The sequence below is a fragment of the Platalea leucorodia genome (genome assembly GCF_965183815.1).
Source record: "Platalea leucorodia genome assembly, chromosome: 4".
NCBI lineage: Eukaryota > Metazoa > Chordata > Aves > Pelecaniformes > Threskiornithidae > Platalea > Platalea leucorodia.
The window spans coordinates 72,345,359-72,364,167 of NC_138826.1; the positions used below are offsets into that span (position 1 = coordinate 72,345,359).

An 18,809-nucleotide genomic window follows, 5' to 3' on the forward strand; every position below is an offset into this window, starting at 1 on the left:
TTAATACTTTGCACTTAAACCACTCTTGATATGTTCCCTTGATTGCTGCTCGGGTAGGCAGCAGCTGCTGTCATGCATAAAATCTCTGTTACTAGCAGCACAGGGAAATATATTGATTGAAGTTTAGGAGTTAAGTGGCTGTGAGTGCTGGCTTACACTGTCCGGGGCTGCCATTAAGGTCAAGGTTTTCCTTTTGTACATGTTCCCAGGTATTTTATGTGGGGCTAGTACTGGTACTTGATAGCAAACCAGCACCACATCTGAATAACACAGCCCAAAATAACCACAGTCGTGAATCTTTGTTAAAGCCCCTTTCTGTATTACACTGATACAGGCTGTTATACAAACAGCAAACTGTGTGGTTTATCATTTGCATGCCATCGATAAGCATTCAGAAGGCTAAACGAAGCAGAATTCGTTTCCTCCCCAGAGCCAGGTATTTCCCCTGCTCCTTAACAGCCCACCGGCAGAGGCACAATGGGCTGTGCTACAAAATCCTCACCACTATCCCCTCTGCAGCTCCAGAGGAACCCAGCCATGAAGTCTACTTCTTAAAGCTGCCTTTTTCCTTTTGAAAGTAGTAGCATCAAGACAATCAGGAAAAGCTTAGAGCCTTTTCCTATGTTTAAGCTCTGTTGGGCCTTTTCTTCAACAGCAGAGATTAGACATTTTGTTCTTGCACGCTTAGATGAGGAAGGGCTGCACAAAACCCGTGCTGACAGAACACTTACTGTCCAGCCTTCGCTCACCTCATCCAAGCCGTGTCAAGCCTCAGGAGCGTGGTCTTGATAAGATACCACGGTGCTTACGGAAGGAAAATTTCCCCAAGCTTAAAGAAGAATATTGCCTGTGACCAGTTCTAGCAAAGGGCAGTAGCCACCGCTACTTCCAGTAGCAGTACCTGGCACAGACTGCTCGGACAGTTTCTCATCTTGCACTTTCCAGCTGGGACCAGAGTGAAGATGATGACTTCTAGTAAGCTGCATTTGCTGGGCAGCTGTGTGGACACATACATTCAAACAGGAAAACTTGCTGTATTTCTTTTTATTGTAATAGAAAAAAAAAAAAAACAAACCACAAATAAATCAAAACATCACTTTCTGCCTAAAGACATTATTAACATTTTTAAAATGGCACGGGGGAACCCCAGCGATACGAGACAGAATAATAAGTGTGGGCAAAAGGGTTCTGTTCCCTTTCAGGAGTTCAGTTTCCCTGCCCCTTTGTGAATCAGCTGGCTGAAGTTCATCACCTATATACACTTACATACACTTCTCAGTCTAGTTTATGTTCCTATGAGTAGGTGTGGCTGGGTGGAATGTTGGGGGCGCAGTCCTGCAATTTACGCGTAACCATCTTCGGAGAAAATGGGTTTCCTAAGAGGCCTACAAGGTACAGGGGTCTCGTTACCCAGTAAGGCCAAGCTGTGTGCTTGGATTCCCTCCTACACTTCTTTTGCCACAAAACACAAAGTCGGTCCCGAGCCCAGGAGACCCTCTAGGAGCTCCTTGGCTATTGCAAACACTATATGGCCAAGTGAAATTTTACCCAGTGACCTTAAAGTAGCAGCATTATCTCTGCAAAGCGGCTGCTCAGGAGGGGAAAAGGCAGATTGCAAAACACATGGGGTGAACATCTTCCTTTTCTTTCCTGCCTCCTGAGAGGATGTAAAAAGTCCTGAAGTAGGCAGCCAAGCAGAAATCAGGCTCAGGACCTCTAAAGTGGTGAACATACAGGGGATATCCCCATTGTGCAAGAGTGTGGGGCAGAAACCGTGGCACCAGTGCTTCCGCCACAGGCGGCTGCACCTGAAGTGACAGTTTGCTGAAAGTCAAGCAACCACAGCTGTGCTGCTTGCAGGTACCAAACTAGCATACCTAGATGTTGGGCTGCACTGTATCAGCTTGAGTATACCTCTTCAATGGAGGAAGCTCCAAGATCTCTAACATGCTACAGCATTTTGTGGCACAGTCACGGTGTGTATTAAGATGAGAGACTGGTTACTCCTCACAGAATAGGTATGGGAAAAGACTGGAGAACATAACCATATTAACCAAATGAAACTATGGCTTAGCAGAAAAAAGACCTACTCCTTCTTCCAGGAGCACCAAAAGGCATTCATAAATGATGTATTATAGAATGCTTTCTGCAAACAGGACATTTTGATGGGGAAAGATTGAAAGCTTTTATATAAACCGATCTGTACTAACTGCTACAGTTGTCTCCAAGTCCAGTCCAGCGAATGAAATGCTTAAGGAGAAGCTGATGGCACAAGCAGAGAATGACAAGGAAAAAAAAAAAATCTGGGCTGCAAGGGCCACTGCTGTGCGCTGAGAGCAGGTACACACAAAACTGCAAAATGGACTGACAGTACCCTATTGCCACTTGTGCAGTGACTCCACAAGGTGCAGGGCAACAGAGGATTTGTTAGAGTGACTAAATTGCAGTTTTTTTCCATTCCATCCCCTCAAAAATATGAGCCATTATAGTCCGCACCAAGTAACAGTGTGAGAAACTTATCAAACTGTATTATTCTGGGAGAAAGAGCCCAGCAAAGGAAAGACATCTCCTTTAGGTATGCAGGAAGTCTCCAGTGCAGGAAGCTTGAGATGCAGGACTGAACTTGCAGCAATACTTTTCACAACAAAGCACTGGACAAAGGGCTATACATTTGCATAGATGCTTTTTCAGCAGCATCTGGGACGTGCAATCCCCATTTATGGAGCATCAGCAATGTTTTGGGGTTTGTCCGAAGTCTTTCTTGTGTTCCTTCCTAAATGTAACTGCTACAAAATTGTTCAGGAAAATAGTGTATATACGTGCATGAAAAGAAATCAGTGGGCCTATTCTTTCATTCCCCTGATCTTTTTTTCCACTGCAAATAATTGCAAAGCTATAAGAATCTTAAACTAGAAGATGCAGTATTGATACAGTCTAACGTCAGTCTAAGGACAGGACTGCTTCTGCATGTATCCCAACAAACGCAATTGTTCTGTAGAAAAGCTTAATTTTACTCTTCCTCATTTTCTTTACATTGGGGGAGACCTACCACCTATATCTCTTACACTTAAGCAGAGCCCTCTCTGTGATGTGCTTGACTGCTTTGGAAAGGACAGCAATATCAAAGAAAGTCAGAACTACTACTGTGTCTGGAACTAGATATGGAACGCAGAATTGGTCCACCTTATATTATCGTGCAGTTGCCATGCTATTCCTGCTTTACTGTACTGTAACTCTGGCTTGGTAAGAAAAAAACCCCAGCTCTTATGCAAAGGTAAATAGTTAACAAGGTTTTGTCTATCTGCTGATAAGCTTACATGCGAGAAAAGGAAACATTTCACTTCGTTTTACTTTCACCTGAAATTTGTTTCCACCGCTTCTGCTCATGAGATTCTGTTCTTTCAGCTGGTTCTTTCCCGTAACTCTTGGATCTAGCATTACGAGGCTCTCGGTAACCTTCAGCTCCAGCCTCCCTCCTACACACAGCTAGTCCCACGGAAAGTTTCAGCTTTTGAGCGTGACACTGACAGACAGTTCAGCTTGATCACCCTTCCCACATGGCTGCCACTGCAAATATTCTAATCAGATGAGTTCAGCTTTTCCCCTGAGCAAATAACAATGTCAATGAAATATGCAGAAGACTAATCCTGGGACACCTTCACCTCCTAGGCTACCAACACTTCCGTTGTCTTTTTGCTGCAGACTTCAGCAAATATCCCCATAACATAGGCAGTGACAGGAGAAAGAGATGCAAGCCTGCAAGGGATGGCTAGGACATCCCCTTATTTACTCCAAATTGTGTAATGGGCCCCTGAATGCTCATGGAATGAATTCCCACTTACTAGCATGGGAGTTACTTAGAAAGTGTCAGCCTACTCGGACAAGACAGCCTTTATAAATTAGTATAATAGCATTAGAAATTATGGCAATCTTTTTGGTAGCGTTGTCTTACATGCACCCTGATAAATCCTCTCCCTAGGAAATTTTAAAACGTGTCTTGTAACTTCTGTAGAGTTAATTCTGATGGGAAATTATAAAATAGAAATCTGGTAGATTCATGTTTAAAAAGGAAGAGGCCTGGTGAGGCTGGGCACACTGGGTCACTCCTGTTAGCTCTGTCCATTATGTCTGCTGAAGGTATTTCCTCCGGGTGGCTGGATCTGGATGGAGTCCAGGAGGGGCCTTAAAGCTTGTCCAAAAGGTCTGAGAAGGTAAAGAAATAAACATCTCAAATAGCTTACTTGATGAACAACTTTTCCCGTTTACTACTGAAGTGCACTCACTTCCTAAGGTGCAATCAAACCAACACTGTAGAAGCAAATTTGAAGAACAGACTTCCACTGCAAACTGAAGCAAACTAATTTAACCTATTAAAGAGAGTTTACCGTTCAATAACTAAGAATCTTAAACATGATTTTATATAAGCTAGTTCTGAGTCCTAACATGCCCAGACTGCTAATGTGGTAACAACTGTGTCTGAAACTGGCTTTTAGTAATTCATTCTACTTTAAGTGTGCAAACGAAATCCCCGTTATGCAACTGCAGTGCTCAATTAAGTACCACATCAATATTAAAGACTGCTAGAAGAATAGCCTCTGGCTCCCTTATAAGACAATGGTCCAACACTCACAGAATAATTTCTGTTGCAATCTGTAGCACCTGGTTTATCTTTCAATATGACTCAGTCTGTTACAGACTTTATCTGATTTTGAGAGATCTGTAGCGATAAGAGCCCAGAGTAAAAGACATGGGTCTCCCAAATAATGTGGTATACCATTGTTACGAGAAATAGGACCTAAATGATGGAGCTCAAATCATCCCACTGTGATCCTCACTAGCTGAGAGTTTAAAAAAAAAAAAAAAAAAAAGGAAAAAAAACAAACAAGAAGTTGAGCTGAACTACCAGGCAGGAATTCTTAATTTCCTCTTTTTCATATCCTCTTTTTCCATCCAGTCCTAGCTTTAAAATTGCAGTGTTAATTTTAAAATTACACCTCCCCTGCCTCTTCACAAGCAAAGCTGACACCTCCACTGCAATTATGGTGCTTAGAGTAAGAGAAGTGACCTTTAACAGATACTTGTTTCCTAAGACAAAAAAACTTGCATCATTTTCTGAAACTTGCTATGCTTGTCTGGTCAGGTATGAGAGACCATCACAAAACAACTAGTTTAAGTTAAAGGCAGAAGAACAACCTTCTCCTGTCGTCTTAGTAATGCCAGTGCCAGTCAGCACTTGTCGTATAGCGTTGTAAGCGTTGAAGCACAGCAAATAGCACCCTCTCCTTAATCTTATGCTGGTTCTCGGAGAGAGCCAGCAGAAACTGGTACCGCTGGCTCTGTCAAATGTTTAAGCATTAGCATGAAGCAATACGCTACAGAGAGGAGCGGCATGCATACTCACGTGGCAAGAACTTCAGCTGGAAGGTCAGTGATGTAGGAAGGGATTTTTCTTCCTGTCAGGAACTGTGCCACTTCATTACTGAAGGTGTTGCAGTTATGTTCAAAGAGATTATAAGACTCTCCTCTGTGCCACAGGAAAGGGATTGAAACATAAAAAGACAGACTTAGCAGTAAGTCTGACAAGCAGAAAAACTTAGACCCCTGATGAGGAATAGCTCCTTACATTAGCACTTTTTTCCCCACAAAGAATTCTAAGACAAATAGGTAAAATACAGACATCAATTCACTTTCAAATTCAAATGGATCAGGGCAGAAAATGACATCTCTCTGCATCACTGACTTTACACAATGTTTTTTTGGAGGATAAGTGACGTCAGGTTTCTTCAATTAAAACCACAGAAGGAATAACGAGAAATCACAGGAATTACTGACACTGAAATATAGCCAGAACACTAAATGCTACCCTTTCCTATTCTCACAAGAACAGGAATACTCTTTAACAGTCAAGACCTTGCTTTACTACAAGGCTGCTGAAAGTTGGCAGCTTTACTACAGCACATCACCTATGACTGATGGGGCAAAGCACTATTTACTGAAATATTTCATACAGTGCCTTCATTTTCCCCGGTGATTCTCTCAAAAGCGTTTCAGGCATTATTCCATTTTACGAAAAACAGTGTGAAAGACTTCCTGGCAGAATGCTTTCCCAGCCTAGCTCAAGGCTGGCACACCAGAGGGTTGCCTAGCTGGTAGCTCCTTCTGTATCGGTGCATTGGTTCCAGCCTCATACTTGGAGAGTACCAAATAATACACTAAGCAGAGAAAGCTTCGTGAGCAGGACTGGTTTCACAATACCTTCCTCCATTCTGCACCCCTCCCCCTAAAGGCTTTTTTTGTTATACAGATTTTCTAGTACAAGCTGCTACTTACCGGAACATAGACTCCCCCAAAGAGGAAAGATATTCCAGAAAAATTTCTTCTGTGACTTCAGTGTTCCCCAGGTCAACGACTGAGTCTGGGGGGCCAAGAAGTGTCCCTCCCTGTAAAAATTCACAGCCAGAAGACAATGTTAAATGGATAGACTGAATTCTTTTGGAGGACTCTACTGAAGAAATCTATTGTGGCTTGTTCAGGCACAAAAGGAGGTACTTTTGGTATGTTTGTCAAGCAAAAAAAGCCCCAGGGGCCTCCCCTGTTCTGCACTCAGAGAATGAGAAGTAACATGCAGCTTATATTTCAGCTTGTATACTTGGCTCTTTGTGCTGAAAACTCTAAGCTATGGCAAAATTCTGCTTTAGAAGAATGGCCCATCAGTTTTGCCTCTCCAAGAACAGACAGATCTGACAAAGCATCATGATTTTTTTTTTTAATCTTAAAAAGCATGCCTTGAGTTGCCAAGTCTGCATGTAAAACCTATCGATACAGAATTAGACAAGGCGTCACCGGCAATGCAGCTGCAGAAGCTGTCTTGGATAGATAGACTCTACCAGCAGAAACAACCCCCAACCTGTATTTAGTTGGGCTTAAACCCACTGTCCATGCTCCCTTTTCCTCAGATGCCCTGGGCAACCATGGGAAGCAGCCCCATCTGGCTGAACTCAGAAGCCTCTTGCTGCTTTTCTAAAAGACAGTGACACAAGCAATTCTGATCAGGTAACCCTATAACAAAATTATCTTATCAGAAAAATAAGTTTAACTTACAGGTGCACAGCTGGAGATTCCTCCACTGCCATAGAAGAACTCATCCTTATGGACTATTATGGAGGTGTGCCTGCCACATAGAACAAAAAGCAGGTGAAACAAAGGAAATATTTAACCTAGCACATAAATTTACCTGTGATTTACGTGCTCAAGGACATAATGAAGTGAATAACTGAAAGAAAACATCAACGTGTTTCTGTGAGTAGGAACAGGATCTGCTGGGACATGAATGGATATGGAAGCAATGATTATCAAGCCTACTGTAACTCTGTAAGTGGTTGGGAAAGAACAAGCTTAGCTAGGTGCCCAAGCATGAAGGAAGATAGGAAGAGAGGGATTTCCACACCAGCATGAGATCTCCAGCAGCCTCTTTCAGCTAAAGGGTTGAGGGTGAAGTCACAGAGATAGAGAGACAGAGCTAGCCCTGCGACCACACTGACAGAAGTACAGCTGATAGACACTGACTGAGAAGAAGGTCAGACAATCACTGGAGATGGATCAATAAAGAGAAAAAGGGGTTTTTGTTGTTGTTTGTTTTTTGCCTTTTTTTTTTTTTAAAAAAAAAACTCTTGATATGAATTATAGCAAGTTGGGGGGTGTTTCGTAACCGAATGTAGCCACTGCTCTTATGTGCCAGAAGGCCTGATTCTGCAATACCTTCTTCCCACCTACTCTTTTACTCTCATGTTTAGTCATGCCTGCAATTAGAAGACAAAGTGCTTGGGACAAGGACAACATCCTACCCTTGAAAAAGTCTACAAGTGCTCTAAAACGCAACAACTACTACCAACACTTTTTTTCATGGGGTCCACTGACCTTTGAATGGAGAAGTTTAACCAGCACCTGACTGTACATCATCTTACTGTCAATCTCTATTCAGGAACAGAAAGTGCCTTGGTCTCTCTTCAGCACCAAAATGTTCTTAAGTTCTGAAGCATATATAATCCCATTGAAAATACCTCCTACACCACACAGTGTTTAACACACATTATGCAATTTAAATCTAGTCACTTACCAAATGCCATCCAGCTGTTTCCCTGTATGCAGAGAAAAAAAAGAGTTATTAGCAACGTATTTTCCAGATTTCAGCCTACTTTCTGTCAGCCAGTTAGGAACCACGCTTATTATTTCACCATGACAGTAATACCAAAGATTTCATCCCAGAGTTGCTTCTAAAGAAACAGAGTGTCTGTCTTTCAAATGAACTACTCTGTCCACACTACTGCTGGACTTTTTTCCTCCTGCATGCAGAGGTGGCAATGCCATCCTATCCTGCCAGTGCTTACCTTCCTTGGGCTTTTGTCTACAGACCAAGAAAAGAAACCCTTTCCTAAAATTACAGTCTTCAGTCATGACCAGAAGAGTTGAATTTTACACTGATTTCATAAGTGCAGGCAGTGAGCCAGCACAGAGCATTCAGTTTTCTTTTTCAGTAGCTGATGAGAGATCTGACTTGAACATATGATCTGTGGTGACAGTCTCTGTAATCTATTCCATAGCCTCCTCCTTTCCTTCCCTCCCTCACTCCCTCCCTCCCTCCCCCTGCCCTTAAAAATTAACAGTTTAAGTGGGAGCTGGGAGGGAGAAGTGCAGGGTCAAAATTTATTCAAGTTATAAAATTGTGTGTTTTGTAGAACACAGCAATAAAGACTTGCTTCAGGCACCACTAAACTGATAATATTATTGTGTCTTAGAGGAAAAGTCCCTTCTGAAATGCTTTTCCAGTTTCCTAGAAGTGGGAAACCTAAACCTCTCCGTGTTCATGGTAGGATCTCAAGACCAAACCTCTCTTCAAAGGGTCACCAGCTGTTACTGCTCTAGGCTCAATTATTTTATCTATCATAACCTAAAAGCTTGGTTCCTGGTATCATACCCCTTTGTAAACTTCTAGGCAGCAACAGCATGCTACGACAGAAGTGCCATAACTTTATTTTGCCAAACGAGGTGCACAACACCCAGAAAAGTGGATTTAGAACAGAAAAACTGCATGCATACCAACACGTGGTATTCTCCCGAACCCAAGCAGTAGACTGAGTGCTCCTCTGCAGTAGCTTCTGCTTGCTTGCAGCAAGCTCCTGATCCTTTTAGTCAGCCTCCGTGTATAAGCATTCTCCCCCAGCAGACCACTTCCCACACCACTGTCCTTTATAACCAAGCAGCACCTCTTCCAAGATGTTTTGCTGTTATTGTCCAACTTTTAGATACCAGAATGTGATGTGATGATCTGCTAAAGTCATCTGCAGGTTTTCCAGAATTACATAAAAAAACACTGTAGACATGATAAAAAAAAGCTACCTGAACATGAGAGGCACTGTTCTAGTAAAAATTTGTTCAGAAAGCACTGATTGTTTAACTTTTGGCCAACAGGCTTTGCTCTGGTTTGGACACCATCTGTTTGCATCACACCAGCTTCAGGCCTCCCAAAGCTAACCACAGACCTTCTTGCTTCCTGAATTCCAGGCCGTTATGTCTAGATATTATCCTCCTCCTTTAAACACAGCCTCAGAGCTGTGGTCTTTTTTTTTTTTTTTTTAACGTTTTATTCGAATGCTTGTGACATTCAGGCTTTTCTTAGCTATCTTGAGGGCCGCTGCCTTAACTGACCTTAAGTCAGGATTTGGCTGCATCCCTCATCACACTGTCAGCCTTGCTTCTCCCTAGCAACTATTCCACCAGCTGCCCTGCTTGTATTCCCACAGCTTATGATGCTGAAAGTGCACTGCAACTGCTTTTCCAAAGGCTGGAATCAGATGCTCAGAATAACAATAAATTATTCCACTCCTTAAAAAAAAGTTTGGTAAGAATGAAGTTTGGCTCAGTTGCATTCCCCTGCTCTTCCCCCATGACTCCCAAAGAGGAAGCAGAACATTACACACTGGGCCCCAGTTAGTGTATCAGGGGCCTAAAGCTAAACAGTAGTTTGACAGAGCAATATTTCATCCCTCAGCCTCCAGGATGCTGGCTTCTCTGCTGAAACTTCAGGGGTCACTCTTCTTCTGTTGGTGTCCAGCTTCTTCTAAGATCCCTGGTGCGGTAGCAGTTGATGGGGTACGTTGTCCCAGTTCCACTTGTGCTGCAGAAAGACATTCTCCGATTTTCCTTACTTAGATCGGTGCCATGGCATCAACGGCCTACAGGGAGGCAGAGGCATTGCCTTTCCCCTTCTGTAGGCAGAGGGTCTTGGGGCATTTATCCCCTCCTACTCCTCTGTCAGGGCTGCTTTGGTCTGTGAGTGCCAGGAGTGAATATGCTACTTCGAAGCAGCAGTAGTTCTTTATGAGTTCTTTATCTTGGGCAAAACCAACTTTCTGTCATCATCAGGACTGGGTAAAATGGAGGAACAAAACCGATGAGGATGTCCTTCAAGAGTTCTGAGGAAATGATGTTTATGTGTCAAAGTAAGTAATAAACAATCACTACCATATTTTTTCCCCGCTCAAGACTGAAGCAAAATAGGCACAGAGATAGATATCTGCTTCAGACGAGCGTCATGTAAGAGTGGAGGCAGGGAAAAGGCTGTTGTGACAATAGAGACATCAGTCGAAGCGAGCACACACAGTTTTGCAGTAGGTGGACTGATCTGTCACTACCATGGATCACAGCCAGGCAGCAAGCATATTCACTGTCAACCCGTCGCACAGAAACGTAGGCATGGAGTAGGATGAAGGCCAAAAGATAGTAGCAACGATGAGAGAAGCAGAGCAGTGTGTTGCAGCACCTCAGGAGCATTTGCTGCCCCTTTAGTGTGTCCCACGCTGTTGTGCTCCTCGATCCTCTGGCCCTTGTTCCACACCTTCCCCATCAGAGCTTTCGCCTTGCACTCCAGAGCTGCCACAAACCAGTGACGCTGCAGGCTCATCAGCAACACGCGAGGTAGGGTATAGTGCACTGCCCTAACTTTAGCAGCTGGCCTACGATAGGCTCGACCACTTAGCTTTGCATAGTTAAGTGTTCTGTGTATCTGTTAATAAATGATTACAGATTTGTTCACAATAAATCACCGTTTTCCACTAGAAACTTGAACTTTATCCTTCAGGGCAGAGAAACAAACCGTTTCAAAGGCAGCACATACTAGAATCGTATCTGCCCTTTTGCATGCTAAATGGAAAAAGAACGTCTTAATATTTACTTTCACACACATTCCCAGCAAACAACGATAAAAGGCTTTCCACAAAGTTGCCACTTTGCACCTATATTCTGTGTGCAGGCGAAAGAATTATAGCAGATGCTGACAATGTCACAGGTGCTGCCGGGAACCTGCTCGTGCAATTACAACACCTACTTGAAAAAAATCATTGCAGCAAAGGCTACCACACATTGGGCTGCTCTAGCAAGACTGCAGCCAGCAGCTCAAGGGAGGCAACTCTTTCATGCTATTCAACACTTACGAGACCACATCTGGAGTGCTGTGCCCACTTTTGGATCCCCCCAGTACAAATGACACTGACATACTGGGCTGGAGCACTTGCTGTATTGAAGACCGGCTGAGAGAACTGGTCTGTTCAGCCTCGAGAAGAGAAGACCAAGAGTCCTTATTGCTGTCTACAACTACCTAATGGGTATGGAGGAAAGGCAGCCTTGTTCTACTCAGAGGAGCACAGTGAAAGGCAACACATGTTAGCTGGAAAATGGGAAATTCCCAACTCGTTAAGAGGGGGGAAAAAAAAAATTACCATGAAGGTGGTCAAACACTGGGGCACGGGTCCAGAAAGCATGTGGCACTTCCATCCTTGAAGATACTCAGAACTCAGCTGCCCAGGGCCCTGAAGAATCTGCTCTCGCTGGATCTACCTTGAGCAGGACCTCCAGAGGTCTCTTTCCACCAGTGCAATTCTCTTATTGTACAAACAAAACCCAAACAGAATTCAGATAAGGGACTATGCATTAGACTGCAGTCCAACCCTGGGGGCTCCTCTCTGGCTGCTACACACAAAATCCGTAGCCCACAACAGGCAGCAACTGCCAGGGCAATAACAGAACAGCTCTTGGCAAGTGAAGCCGCCTATCTTCACAAGGCAGGTCTGTCTGAGGCTGCTCAGCTAGGTCAGTTTGTGCCAGGCACTGGTTTGATGATCTTAATGCAGCTGCTGACCTGCTATTTTTGCTCAGCTCCTGTAAGACATTAACCAGGCCGGCATTGTGGAGAACACATGCCAGATCTGCAGCACTGATGACAACAAGGCATCCGTGGTAGCTCTCCAGCCTTCTGCAGACAAAATAAAATCCCTTTCTGCCCCTGGTGGACTGTACTTGGTCAGAGGCAGTGCAAGCCTCTCCAATGACAACACCGTTGGGGAATCCCATGCCTAAGAAGCCTGCCATTATTGACCACACACGCATCACCCAGAGACATCCAAGACCAAGAACGTTTGGTATGCGGCTGCAGTTTCCAATGCTGCACAGCTGGCTGTTGTCATCTCAACTCCAAACTGACTGACAGAGGAATAAGTCAGTGGCCCCCAGCTTCTGAGGAACTTGGGCAGCTCCCTTCCCTGCTGCTCAGCAAGACTCTCAATGTCCTTTGTCTGTTGCATCGCGTAAGAGGCTCTGTACGGACCTTCACGGACACCATCATTTCCCTCCTGAAGTTTTGCCTCTGTTGGTGATCCTCCTACATGACTCTTCTTGCCCGTCTCAAACTCAGACATTGCACAGAACAGGTGACAGCTCGCAACCACTGCCACTCCTAACAAGCTCACATAAAGCAATCAGGGCGGCCTGCACTAAGGAGTTACGTCTTGCCTTCTGCGGGACGTTGCCCACTACATACAAAATACATCGCTTGCAGCCTCTGAAGGCTTAATACACATAGCAGCCCCAACAGTATGACAAAGCAAAGATCGGCACTGCTCTGTTTCCACAGCCAGCTGCCCAAGTGAGAACATCAGTACAGTACCGCTGCAGCAGTGCTAAGGCACAAGTTGTATCCAGGCCTGGCAGCAACACTTTCCCATGAAGCTGCTTCTGGCAGCACTGTCCAGCTTAAAAAAGCAGGTGGTCAAGCTTGCCAGGGAGCCTCCCCAAATAATCCTACAGTGCAACAGAGCTTACACCCCGTAGTCAATTGAGTGGTCCAAAAGAAGTAATACCATCTGGGATACTGGCAGACATCATCGTGTTTCATGCTCTTCCACTCCTTGCCACAACACTCCAAACTCCCGTGGCACGCTGCAACATGGGCACAACTACACACTGGTACCGCCACCAAAACCAACACATTTACTCATAACCTGAGGCTGTCTATAACTATATAGAAAAGTCTGATTCCCCAGTAATTTCCATTTGAGCTGCAAAAGCCTGTGAATTGCAGGCATTACCCTTCACTCAATATCTACAGCAAAGCTAATCCAAATGATGCACAAGCATATAATGCAGAATAGGAATGTCCTGATGGGATGACTCTCTTTCGGGCATCTACTGTTCATCCAGGTACAACAGAGAAACATCAAGATGCCTAAACAGTTTAAATATTTCAAGGGACAGAGGGCTGTTGAGCAGGAAAGAGCATTGCAAATTTAGATGTACACACTTAATCATACAACAATTAGTGCACATGGTCACATTACCACGTATCAGCTGTCCCACAGTAATTGCCTGTGTGCAAGCTTAGCCTGAAGTAAATGTGAAGCAATTCAGCTTAATTTGATCTGCTGCCATTACGAGCTAATGCAAGTCAAGCTGCCTTGTGTTTGTCACAGACCACGAACATGGACATGAAAGTTACTGTGAGAGTTCAGGGTGACAGCTTGTCAGTCTTTGGAAACCTGATCATATACCTGATCTTTAAGTGTTTGGGTTTTTTTTTTTTGTTTATTTGTTTTGTTTGTTTGGGTGTTGTTTTTTTGTTTGTTTGTTTGTTTTACTTGCTGAGGTGCTTATACGCATCTTTCCTGAAAATATTCACTAGAACTCAGGAGGGGATGCCAATTCAACATAGATCTGTGTGCTTAAGCATCTCAAAGATTCAAATTGTTTGAATGAGGCAGAGTATCATCTGGCAAGTAAACAAGGTTTTTATCTGCTGTTATTTTTCTTTATAACATTCATAGCTCAAATACTTTCATGGTACTTACATGAGCCAGAAACCTATGAGAAAAATACAACATTCAAATGCATTAAACAATTCCAGGACCCTCAGCCTAGTCACAAGAATGTGGAGAATGAAGTAGTTAGTTAGATTTGTTTGTTGTACAACTGATTCAGGAGACTGTCACTGTTAGGATATGAGGGTATTTTAAAAGAAGCAAGCAAGCCCACATAATTTTAGAATACAATCAAATGGGATTACTTCCATGCTTGGATTTGTCTGGAAGGCCAAGCAGAAGGGAGATTAGATGCTCGCCAATCTATTTTACTGGCACAGTTAATTTGTTAATCTTGAGGGCCACACGATATAGTTTATTCCTGTGCATTTTAAATATGAAATGAAAGTGGTCTTTGTATATGAATCCAAATTATTAGACTGAAGGGCACAAGAGTTCTGAGACACGAAGGAATTATACAAGGAGATGGGCACTTAGTGCCCATCAACAACACCTGTTCCTGAGCCATAAGGTAAGGAAATAATAGGAAGCTTAGTATTTTTAACAACATATCTATGCTCTGCAATGGATATGCAAGCCCCAGAAGACCCTAAAAGATCCCCAAAAAGGAGCGAACTGGTCTCCTGTGGAACTGGAAGCAATATAATTTGGTCAACCAGCGTGGGTATTTCTAGCAGTGCATTGCTTTGCATATTGTTGCAATTTCCTTAGACCACTCCATTAAGATTCCTGCCCTTTTTGAACTGAAAATTATCCTAATTAGTCAAGCACTTTCTCTTCTGTGCTACCCAGGGTGCTCAGCTGAAGCAAAAAAACTAACAGAGAGGGAGGAGCCTGCTTCAGTTCCCTTCTCCTTGAGCTGCCTAGAGAGACCAAGAAGTAGGCTAGATTGGGGGAGGGTAATGCACTTGATTGTCATGAAATCCCTAGCAAATGCTCTGGAGCAAAGCTGATGGAATCTTACGCTGGAGCAATTCAAAACTCTTCAGAACGGGTGGAGGAGAGGCAGAGTAACGCGCTGTGTCTAGAAAAAATGAACAAAGCGGAAGGTACCTCCTTTTAGCAGCTACCTTTTGCTCCAGTTCCTTCTGGGCTGTTAAGTCCCTACAGCTGAATGCACCACTTGAAAATTTCAACCGATATATACTCTCAGTCAACTCACTGTTAATTTATACTACACTGAACAAAAGGTGCTGTGGTAAACTACGTTCCTGCCCATGCTGTGGGTCACATGAGCAACAACCTCAGTTACAGGACAGGAGAACTTTGAGAGCTGCAAGACGTTTTTCTTTAAGCCCATGACGCAACAGGATTTTAATCTTCCTTAAAGATTCCTCTGCCTTTGGACATCTACTTCAAAACCATCGCCGCAAGCTGAACTATTCTGTTTTCCTCTCCACCCTCCGCAGAATCAGGTGGAATACGCTTTCTGTCTTGAAAACAGAAATCTCATTGCATTCAAGTTAACATTTATTATTATTAGATCATGTAGCTGGACAGACGAATGTAGTCTCACAGGCTGAGAATGGGGGAGAGAGGAGGAACAGTACCTGTAGAGAAGATGCATGTAGAGCAACACCACACAAAAATTAAACACACCGCTTCTCATATCAAAGGCAACTGAACTACAGTGTTTGGTCATGTATACTTTAGAATAGAAATATTCACTGGAAAATTACAGGAAACTCACAGAAAAGTAAGAACAACAAAAGTAATCCTGGTAGAAAAAGACTAAACTTGCCAAGAAAAGTGAAGATGTGCCCAAGGGGCACGACTAAGTCACTAAAGCCTACTATGAACAGTCCTGTATAGCTCTGCCTTCCGGGTTCATCATTCAACAACAGTGCAGAGAACTGATACTGAAAAAGTCAGGATAACGTTTAGTAGCGAGAGCTGATCCTTGAATGCTGTACTGACACAATCCATAATACCTCTGGATCCTATTAGCACAACTGAAGACACCATGTGGTGATGCTCCCGCAGTGGTCAGCCCCGTAAGAAGGGATTTATCCCCCTCTGGCAGGGGGATCTGAGCTTCTGGCTTTGAGCACGCTAGGAATTTATCTTAGCACAATCAGTTATTGTATTAGTTTCTTCTCTCTAACACACGCGTATTTCAATATAGGCGATGTTAAAAAATTATCATTCAAAGCAAAAGCATTGTTTCAGTCAAACTTGGTATCCATCCATGGAAAGAACACCATAAGTTAGAGATGACAAATGCTTAGCACTAAATCATCTAAGAAATCCTTTCCTCTTCAATTTCTATGACTTTCCTTGGTGACGTACAGCTTATGAACATCACTGACAAAAAAAATGGAAAAATAGCTATTGACCATCTGAAAGTTGTCGCACAGAGAAGTAGCAACAGTTTTTGTTGTTCTTCAAGAAAAAAAATAAGGTGTGTACGTGAGACAAGAGGAGCATTCTCTCCATCACTTTCATCTTGGGGAGGTTTCTAAAATAATCCGGACATATGACAGAGCTGTGTGTAAACGCACAGAAGACACTTAACTTGAAGGAAAAAAGGAACAAACAATGATTTGTTTTGCGGACAATCCAGTTGCTAGATCCACATGATCCCAAATATCCTGCAGTCTGCGTTGTCACCGTGACCATGCAGGCCTAGTTGGCCCTGTTCCACGAACACGTCTGAACTCAGCTAGTTACCCGGCAGTACTAGTGAGCAACACTTCCCACACTGCTGAGACGCGTTCAAATTTTTTTTAAGTTTTCCTTTTCATTACTCAGACTCCTAGAAATTTAGCACCAAAACTGTGTTGCAAGCACAAAGTTTTTAAGTTGTTCTTTGGATAGCATAAAAAGCACCAAAAATGAAGTCATGCATTAAGTGTTTTTATATGGAAATTCAGAAAGCTACAAGATCCCAAGATTGACTTTACAGGTAAGAAGAGAGCTAAAAAGCCTTTGCCTGACCAATATGAAGACTGGCATGGAGATTCATATAGTGACAACCTATTTCTGTACAAGTCTTTGCTTGCACCAACACTTTGAAATAAGACTGATTCAAATCTGCTTACCTCAAACACAGGTAAATCATGCACACATGTAATCTGTATCTTAAGATTTATAACTCTTAGCACAAGGTAAAACATGAACTATTATGAACTAACAAGTGAAAAGTTACTTCCCTGAGGGCTACAACAGAAGCGACTCTGACCACACAAAAAGTTTTGAGGTTACGCAGTGCAGGAAACACACATCTCCCAAAGTTGTTGTTGCTGCCTGGCTAACAGAGCACATCACATACGATCTCTATATAATATTTTCTTCTCAACTTTGCAAGCCTATCATTGACATGTATGAAACCTCATGCTAAGAATTATTTGGACTTTCATTTTAAGCTTGCAGGAAAGCACAGAACCTCCTCATAGGACAGATGAGCGAAGCGAATGCCAACAAACTGTAAAATAAGATTACGCGGAGCCATCTGTTCAGCCACAGAGCCTGTTGAGAAGTCTCATCTCACACAGACTGCTGGTCTGACACGGGCCACAGTCTACACATAACAGGTATAAACTACTCTTTCCTTGCGTTCCTACCTCACGCTTCCAAAACTTCAAGCAAAACCTAAGTTGCCTTCGCATCCCCTGTCCAAGGTTCAGCTGGAAACGCACGCGTTCTTGATAAGACACACAACAAACTTTTACAAGCTCTCTGGAAGGAGAAGGTGACGAGCTGGACATCACAAGCCGTGCAACGCCTAGCCCAGTCCAGCCTTGCCACGACATGGAGCTGTTTGAACTCAATAGCCTTGCGAACAGCAGAAGGCTTTCTTCCACTTCAGCATTCCTGCCAGGGCATCACAGCAGTCGGGGTGTCGGGAACCGAGCTTTCCCTCACTTCAGGGGCTAAGTAATGCTTTTAATTAGCCTTTAGTAAATAACACCAGCGAAGCGGCAAAGGGGGGATGGAGGAAAAGAGGCTGGAGCCTGTTCACCTGGAGCTGCCTTACTGACAAAGCTCGTCCCGCTGACAGCGGAGACAGGGATGCTGCACCTAAACCCCACTTTGCTCCCACGCATCGGGCCCCGGGCCAGGCCCGCACACTCCCAAGCCGTCCTGCAGCCACCGGCCACCCCCGCGGCCCGCGGCGGCCGAGCGCTGCCCGCGCCCTCGGGGGGCCCTCCCCCGGCGGGCCGTTCCCTCGGGAGAGCGATACCGGGCGGGGGAAGGCCCTCCCCGAGGGTGATTTCGGCCCCGTTTCCCGGCGCGGCGAGGCCGGGCCACGGCGGTCGGTGGGGGGGGTGGGGGGACCGGGACGCGAGCCCCCGGGAGGCGGCGGCGGGAGGGGTGGGCCGGGGGCGCCGTGCTCTTACCCAGCATGAGGGGGCTGAGGCGTCGGGCCATGCCCTTGGACAGGTCGTACACATAGAGCTTCACGGGGTGCAGGGCCAGCGGCTCCTCCATGGGGGCGCGGGCACGGCCGCCGGGCGGCAGCCGGAGCCCTGGCAGACACCCGCCGTCCGGCCGAGCGCCGGGAAGCGGAGGGGAAGGGGAAAGGGCGGCCCCGGTGCCGGAGCCGGTGCCGGTCCCGCCGCCGCCGCCGCTCCCGGGTGCGGCAGCGCCAGCCCTGAGGTGACAGACGGAACGGAAGGGGCGACGCTGCCCCTGCGCATGCGCGGCAGCCGGCGACCCAGCGGG

The 18,809-nt window shown here is 44.7% G+C and overlaps 1 protein-coding gene across 1 annotated transcript; it reads right to left on the reverse strand.

The window, feature by feature from the left end:
• Nucleotides 1-1,036: 1,036 nt before the first annotated feature.
• Nucleotides 1,037-18,715, reverse strand: DESI1 (desumoylating isopeptidase 1). Its single transcript, XM_082309409.1, has 6 exons — nucleotides 18,485-18,715; nucleotides 8,117-8,138; nucleotides 7,102-7,171; nucleotides 6,331-6,440; nucleotides 5,402-5,524; nucleotides 1,037-4,203 (listed from the first exon to the last, which is right to left on the reverse strand). The coding sequence occupies exons 1-6, from the start codon at nucleotides 18,573-18,575 to the stop codon at nucleotides 4,110-4,112; spliced, it is 510 nt and encodes a 169-aa protein (XP_082165535.1). The 5' UTR covers nucleotides 18,576-18,715; the 3' UTR covers nucleotides 1,037-4,109.
• Between the last annotated feature and the right edge of the window lie 94 nt (nucleotides 18,716-18,809).

What these genes read in the sequence shown, in the direction of transcription:
- DESI1 (XM_082309409.1), bottom strand. Translation starts at nt 18,575, where the DNA reads ATGGAGGAGCCGCTGGCCCTGCACCCCGTGAAGCTCTATGTGTACGAC. An exon ending in CCTCAGCCCCCTCATGCTGG is followed by an intron (nt 8,139 to 18,484) that starts GTAAGAGCACGG and finishes CTCTGCATACAG; the next exon opens with GGAAACAGCTGGATGGCATT. An exon ending in CCAGCTGAAGTTCTTGCCAC is followed by an intron (nt 4,204 to 5,401) that starts GTGAGTATGCAT and finishes TTACCTTCTCAG; the next exon opens with ACCTTTTGGACAAGCTTTAA.